The following is a 7,744-nucleotide window of genomic DNA, read 5'->3' on the forward strand; positions in this document are numbered from 1 at the left end:
GTAGTATAAATACATAATCCGCGTTAAGTCATCACGGTTCTCATTTGTGGCTCTCCAAATTTTGTTGAATCTGGGAGGTTGAGAGAGTTTGTGGGAGAGGCTTTGAGGTTTTGAATCATTTGGGTGGTGGAGTCATGGAAGACGAAGCTCGCATGTACCGATTAAATGGCGTTGCGCACGTGGCTGTATACATCGACCAAGAGGTTAGTTATACTACCTTATTGTTGTTGTTGTTGTTGTTGTTGTTGTTGTTGTTAGTATTATTATGGTTGTTATTGTTAGTATAATTATTCCTGTTGGTATTGTTATTATTGTTATTGTTGTTATTATTAGTGTTATTGTTATTATTATTCATATTGATGTTATTGTTATCCTTGTTAGTAACTATTGTTATTGTCGTTATTATTATTGTTATTGTTTCATTATTGTTATTACTATCATTAGAGAAAATAAAAAACTAATGTGGGTGTATAATAATTTTTTTAAATTATATTTGCTGTTATTAGTATTGGTCGTATGTTGAGGATTTTCTTACCCACATTTCGCAGCCTATTAGGGTTATTAGCGGTGTCAGGAGACAACAGAATATGCCTTTACACGACCGGATTATACTGTATCTGGAGACCGCGGGCTTGTATCACTTGGCTAGGCTGAACAGTCAGTGGTTCTGGGTTGATGACCCTCTACTTAGCGCATTCGTTGAGAGGTGGCGTCTTGAGACCCACACCTTTCACATGCCATTTGGGGAGTGCACCATCACTTTGCAAGATGTGGCATATCAGCTAGGTTTGCCCATCGATGGGAGGCCGTTAGTGGGTGCCTGACTGACTTTGAGAATCTGATAGAGAACGAAAGACCCGCATGGGTGTGGTTTCATGAGTTGTTTGGTGAATTACCGTCGCAGAATAAAGTCAAACAGATGATGGTGTGCTACACATGGTTCCATGAGAGGTTTCAGGTTCTCCCAGCAGACGCGAGTGAAGAGACCGTGTGTATATACGCGCGTGCTTATATTCTGATGTTGTTGTCCTCTCAGCTGTTTGCGGACAAGAACGCAAATCGGGTTCACCTTCGCTGGTTGCCTTATTTGGCATCGATGGACGACTTGGGGAGATATAGCTGGGGCTCGGCTATACTGGCCTGGTTGTATAGATGTCTTTGTCGTGGGACAAACAGAAATGTTGTTAACTTGGCCGGGCCTCTACATATGGTGGGAACTATGTTTGATTATGTTCTTAGCAGCATCTTTAAGGTTTTATGTTTCAGACTGTTGTTGTATATTTTATTATATGTATGTGTCTTATATATGTTTTCTGAACTATGGTTATGAACTCACTTGTCACAACTATTACGCTCATTCATAAGCATACCAACGTGTTTCAATTAAACATCTAAAATAAAAGGAGTTAAACAGACGAACTTAATACACTGAACAAACGAACGACATTCATTGACTCAATACCTAACATTACTCAAAGTAAGAATTCCTAATACAACTTAGACAACAAAAACAAGATCATAAACGTCATAACATCTAACCATCTCCGGCAGCAGCATGTCTTCGCTGGTCACAGTTCCTCCGCGTATGACCAGGCTGACGGCAGAGCTCACAGTGCTTCGGGTGGTTCTCAACAGACTGATCCATGCTACTGCGGATCTTGGTTGCCTTCGGACGTCCTTCCCTTGCACAACTCATGTTAGGATCAGGAATGACTGTTGGTCCAGCATATGGGGCCATAGGCCTTCTGGGATAGGCGGAAAAAACCCTTGCTTGTACACGTTGAAGACCTCAGTCATACGATACACCTCCTGACACCTGGAGTCTTTTATGTTCCGATCAATAGCCTTCTCCAACGCCTGACAAAATTCATACCCAGATCCCAGTTGTGCCTCCGCCGTCTGTCCGCAGACCACGAATAGCTCAGCAAGCCTCCCGTAAGTTGACTTAACCAACGAAGTGACCGGAAGGTTGCGAGTTCCCTTTAACACGGAATTCACACATTTACCAATGTTAATTGTCATGTGCCCAAACCGTCTACCGCTATCCTCATGTTGGGTCCACTTGTCATACTCCATCCGGTTGGCCCAGTCACACAAGGCCGGATTCTCATTCCGTATGATGTCAAACCAGTAATAAAACTCTGCTTCAGTCTTTGCATAGGCAGCATTCACCAGCATCCTCCTTGCATCTTTACCTTTAAAGCTAAGGCTAAAATTCGCTGCCACATGACGAATACAGAACGCTCGAAAAGCATGTGGAGGCAGCCAACCATTCTCGAGGGCCTTAATTGCAGCCTTGATGCCATTATACCTGTCAGAGATAACAAGAATACCCTCCTGCGATGTCACATGCGATCGTACATTGGACAAGAAGAATGACCATGACTCCGCATTTTCTTCCTCCACAAGGGCGAAGGCTATGGGGAGGATATTCGAGTTCCTATCCTGCGATATCGCCAACAGTAACGTGCCTCCATACTTGCCATACAAGTGGGTATCGTCAATACTCACCAGGGGCTTGCAATGCCGAAAGGCCTCGATGCAGGGTGGAAATGTCCAGAAAGGACGATGAAAGTACACCGTTGACTCATCGACCTTATCCCCAAGTCAAATAGGAAAGTCTTCAACACAGTTACTGTCCCGGCCATGGTCGACTGTACCCCTAGCATCCAACGTGGCAACTCGGCATACGACTCTTCTCAATCTCCATATATTTGTGCTACTGCCTTCTGTTTTGCCATCCAAACCTTCCTATAACTAGGCCCGAACCCGTAATCGGCTTCTGTTGCTTGTTGCAGGACCTTTACCGTAACGGCAGCATCCGCCCTAACCAACGGATAAATCCTCGCATAGATAACGTGGTAATCAAGCTGTCGGTGATCACTGGAAATAGAGGTGGCCAAGCAAGTGTGCGGACCATTGTACCTCATAACCTCCCAAGTGCCCTTTCGTGCACGAAGTGATATGCGAATCAACCAACTACAACCCTTGCTGAACTCCTTGCATTTTCCATGATACTTCAGATGATCCGATTCCAAGACTCTGTACTCAACACCTCGACAGATGCTATAGTCCTTCACACTCAGAACAACTTCATCTTTATTATGGAATGATTGCCCAATCTGAAATTCAGTAGAAGAACCCCCAATTGTAGCACCTCCGTCTGCCTGTTGACCCAGAGCCTCCAAGTTTAGAGTGGAGAAGTGTGGAGGATACTACTGTGTGCCAGGACTTGAAGGGCCCGTGCTGTGTATGTGGATTAACACCAGTGTCATCATCGTTGTCCCTAATGATATCTACAGGCTCCTCGTCAGAGTCATCGTCCCGCATTGCATTCTCTACTCGATCAGGTTCCCTGAATCCTTGAACATCATGAATCATGCCACCAGCGGTATCAACCTCAAATGCCTACTGCCAGACTCTAGGATTCTCCAATGGTACAGAAGCAATTGCCTCCGTTCGATCTAAATCAGCCGCAAAAGAAGGGGATGCGACCTGCGGAACAGATGGTCCGGCCGCAGGCATCGAACTAGACGCACCACCCGCGGCAGTCGAGCTATGAACTGGAGCTGATGCCCCAGAACTATCGACACCAACCTCCAACTTCGTATACTCGTGTATTCTAACCTCCGAAAAACTCCTAACACAATGAAACAGAACCCTAATATCTTCATCAGCCGCTAGCACAAACGTATCATACTTAACACCGGTCGAGACAACTGCGATGGGAATCTTGTAGAATAGCTTCTTCACCCACTTGCTCCCAAATATCCCAAGCTTATGCAAGATGCTGTTCTTTACATCTGACAAAGTGCTTGATGAACTGATAAATACACTCAATGGTTCTTTGTCAGTGAACTTCACACCATATTTTTTGCTTCTTTTGATTTTCCCAGAGCAATGCACTAAGACAATAAAACTCTCTTCCTCACTTGCCATTGTGATAATGATCTCTTTAGCAGCTTGAATCTCACTCATATATATATATATAATTCTTCTCTTCATAAACCGTGGCAGGTTAGAGGGTTTTATGCTCATTTTTTTGCCTTTGTAAACTGTGGCTACCTACCACGGTTTATGTTCATACATATTCACTCATAAACCGTGTCAACTTACAACGGTTTATGTGTACATTGAAAACCGTGGTTACTTACCACAGTTTACATAATAATAAAGGGTTAATCTATGGTACAGATGCTATTTGATATAGATTTACAGATATTCTCTTTTAATGAATATGAGATGGACACCTGGCTGATTTGTTGCATGGCTTGTCTCTTGCTTTATGTTAGGGGTGGCTGAGCCAGTAAGCCAAGGTTTTTTTGTTTGTTTGTGTTTTTGGACATAGCCTTAGGCCAAAGAATTGACCCAGCCCACACAAATAGAACCCAGCCCGACCCGAAGCACTACCCAGTACCCACGCAGAGACCTGCCCTTCCTTAACAGCCCCAAACCTCCCTTCCTCGCCCTTCCAGCGCTATCTCTGAAGCTTTACATCGTTTGTTGCATGGAGGAAAAATCAAGCACCTAGATCGTCAACCGCGGCCACAATTGGAATCCTTAGGTACTAGCTTCTTGAGGTCGCCCATGCCGCGCCTACCCTGAGTCGATAACTCGGTTGCTCGTGTTCAGTGGTGACCATTTGTGCCTCTTCACAATGACTGCGACCTCTTAACCCTTGTTCCTTTGGTCTTCTTAAGCTTTTCCCGCCAAGGTGTTTCTCCAAAAGTGGGATCCTTAACTACCTCCACGCCTAAGTCACGTGACTTCTTAAAAAAATCATATTCACAAATCGGCGCGCACGCGCAAGGTACGCGCACGCGCCGTTGAGACGTCTTGTAATGTGCGCGGAGGCGTGATGTACGCGTGCGCATCCATGAAGATCCTGGCTCAGCCGCTTCTCAAGCCGGCTCTTGGCTTTGGCTTCACATTGCCCTATCCGCGCGGGCGCGCCAAGTGCGCGCACGCGCCCATGCGGAAATTTTCAAAGCTTAATCCTCATGCTTCCTTCCTTTGTACCCGTCTTCCTTCTCTCTTTCGGTCCATTCCTACTCTATATCCTGAAACCACTTAACACACAAGTCACGGCATCGAATGGCATCAAGAGAAGATTAGAAATGTATCTATTTTAGTGCGAAATAAGCATGTTTTCATTCATGAGGCAAAACTAGGAAAGGAATGCAAAATCTTGTATTTTCATATAGAAAGTGTGTGGAATCATTGATAAAACCCCTGAAATCAGCACAAGATAAACCCTCAAATTGGGGTTTGTCACCTCTCTCTAACACGCATGTCATTTCATTTTCCCTGGACTGCGCTTGCCAATGCCTTGAAGAAGCTCTTTCTCCTGCTTCGTGGTGATTCCGAACCTCACCTCCCGTCTTGCCTCCCCACATGCATTGAAGCTGTCGGCGACTTCTTTCTTGGTCTCTCCTCCCCGTCCCTACTGATTGAAATATAAGCCGGTGGAATTGTTGAACGGATTCATCTCGTAGCCCGCGTTGCCTTCGTCTGGCAGTCGACGCTTCCGCTGCAGGCGCGATCGGAAGTTGCTGTTGTTCTGGTTTGATCATCGTCGCAGGTATGAATGTCATTGTTTTTGCTCTGTTCGATTTCATGGTATTCAAAATTGTGTCTTGCTTTAGAGGTTTATAGCATTGGATAAACTGAATTGAATTGAATCTATAAATTTAAATTGAATTTCCCTTTCAAAGTTTCTGGTTTTGAAACTGGCATAAGAGTATGAGTAGCTGCTTTATCCTTTTCTGTATTTGTCAACTTTACTTTTGTCTTTACACCACTTTCAATGAGACTTTTGTTCTGAATTTTCTTTAACATTTTACTTCCTTCTTACTTTCCTCCATTTGAATTTCTATCACTAGAATGCCTACTTCTCTCGACTAAACCTTAAGCCATGGTTGCTGGTAGTAATAGACTTATGGTGACATTAACTTATTTAGCAAAACGTTTTTAAAAGTGGTATTTACATACTAAGTTAGTTACAAAAATCAGTCATTATATATTTATCTACAAAAATATATTGTTTAGCTCATCTTGAATTTGTATTTTGTATTTCAAACTATATTTTTTACCCGTGGTAATATTTTGGTATGTATCTTGTATGGTTGAATATTTTTTCATCCGACACTTGAACTGCAATCTTGTTTAACCAATTTTAACCAATTTTCATTTGCAAGTTTATTTACAGATGGTTTTTAATTGAGATTAATTTAATATTTGGTTAAAGGTGAAGCCGTGAAGGTGCTAGTGAAGTTATGCATTTTCAAGGGATTGGAATCCTTTCTCACATTACTTGTAGTTTCCTTTATATTAGTGTGCTTGGGTGGGATTTTTATATCTTAAATACAAGGGAAATCAAAGAGAATTTAAATGATGTAGTTAAGATTTTTTTAGTTTTTTGTTTGGTTAAGCTAATTACATTAGTAGTAGTTTTAAATGTTCGGAAAGACGGAAGCGATATCGTGCACTTTTTGAACAATCTCTTGGTATCATTTTTTTCCCTCATCTACTACGAGCACTTCGCCTATGGTTTTGTTATGCTTCAGTACTTTTCGAATAGAGGTTTTCTTGATGGAAATTTTGTTCTAATGTTTTTGGTTTTGGGTTTCGTTAAGGAGCATGTGCATCTAGTTTATCCAATTTTCCTGAACATTTGACTGCCTTCGTACTATCCTCGTTTAACTTTTCTTTCACTACAATGCCAACTTGTCTCGACTAACCTTAATATCGAATGCTTGTAGTAATAGAGTTATGGGATTCATTTACAATTGCTAAGTGTGGCTCAAATTTCTTATCCCTCTTTCTTTAATTATGTTTAACGTTCAAGTATTCCTCCCATAGCGTATATAGTCATTGTTATGGAATACATGATTTATAGTAATGTACCTAATAAGATTAATAAGCATGCTATCAAGTATATGATTATATATGAATTGTGAGAATTTCAATTCTTGGCAGATAGGAATTGCAACTGCACTAATTTTTAGCATAGATTACACATTCCTTTTTAATTCTTTGCCATGGTATTCGTGTCTGTTGTGTATGCCGCATGGGCAATGCAATACTTCGAGTTTGTGTTGTTGATCAAACTATTGCTTGCTTCTTGACTTATTGTAAAATGTGCTATTCAGAAGATCCAATTTTTTTTCTTATTTCACCGCAGAAAGTTGAAGTCGTTTTTGGAAGCATCTCGTTCGCTAACAAGACTAACGCTAGTCGGACTAATGAAAGTTGTCGTAGCCTTTTTCAATGGCTGAAATAGCTGCGGTGTCAGAAGACCCGTTGTAATAATTTGTGAGTGTCTGTGATCTTGCAAACATGTTAGGTGAAAAGGGTGGTTACAGAGTGTTTCCCCCAATGGCACAACCTGATGAGTATCTCAAGAATGAGAGTGCAAAACACTTGAATTTACCCTTTTATGGAATTGTCAACTAAGTCAGTTATTGTTGTGGTTCTGTGGTTTTTTTTTTTGTTATTTTAATGTTCGGATTTCAGCTGAATTGATCACGTGAACCATTCATTTAGGTCGAAGATTTTGGAAAGAGAGCAAGAATTGAGGGAATGCTCAAACATAAAAATCTGTTGCCACGGTCGCCACACTCTGACCCAAGATTGGAGACGACTATACGTAAGTTTGTTGTACTTGTTGCTTTCTTGAAGAGTTCACCGGTTATATAATGTGCATTAAGTATGCAGTAGTGTTTAATAGGTAGGCCTGATTTGT

At 41.9% G+C, this 7,744-nt stretch overlaps 1 protein-coding gene and 2 long non-coding RNA genes across 3 annotated transcripts; 1 reads left to right on the forward strand and 2 right to left on the reverse strand.

The window, feature by feature from the left end:
- Positions 1,693–3,381, reverse strand: LOC107610423. Its single transcript, XM_016312476.1, has 3 exons — positions 3,220–3,381; positions 2,748–3,167; positions 1,693–2,595 (listed from the first exon to the last, which is right to left on the reverse strand). Exons 1-3 carry the CDS (start codon positions 3,379–3,381, stop codon positions 1,693–1,695), a joined length of 1,485 nt encoding a protein of 494 aa, XP_016167962.1.
- Positions 4,181–5,480, reverse strand: LOC110265605. The gene is made up of 2 exons (XR_002351769.1): positions 5,276–5,480; positions 4,181–4,668 (listed from the first exon to the last, which is right to left on the reverse strand). It is a non-coding gene; the product is annotated as an uncharacterized LOC110265605 (long non-coding RNA).
- LOC110265606 lies at positions 5,354–6,474 on the forward strand. The gene is made up of 2 exons (XR_002351770.1): positions 5,354–5,581; positions 6,225–6,474. It is a non-coding gene; the product is annotated as an uncharacterized LOC110265606 (long non-coding RNA).

The sequence above is a fragment of the Arachis ipaensis genome, chromosome B08, assembly GCF_000816755.2.
Source record: "Arachis ipaensis cultivar K30076 chromosome B08, Araip1.1, whole genome shotgun sequence".
Taxonomy (NCBI): domain Eukaryota; kingdom Viridiplantae; phylum Streptophyta; class Magnoliopsida; order Fabales; family Fabaceae; genus Arachis; species Arachis ipaensis.

Excerpts from the sequence above, each read along its gene's own strand:
- LOC107610423 (XM_016312476.1), bottom strand. The coding sequence starts at position 3,381 with ATGATTCATGATGTTCAAGGATTCAGGGAACCTGATCGAGTAGAGAAT. Across the intron at positions 3,168-3,219 it reads CCTTCAAGTCCTGGCACACA|GCAGACGGAGGTGCTACAAT; the intron begins GTAGTATCCTCC and ends CTGGGTCAACAG. Across the intron at positions 2,596-2,747 it reads TCGGGCCTAGTTATAGGAAG|GTCGATGAGTCAACGGTGTA; the intron begins GTTTGGATGGCA and ends CTTGGGGATAAG.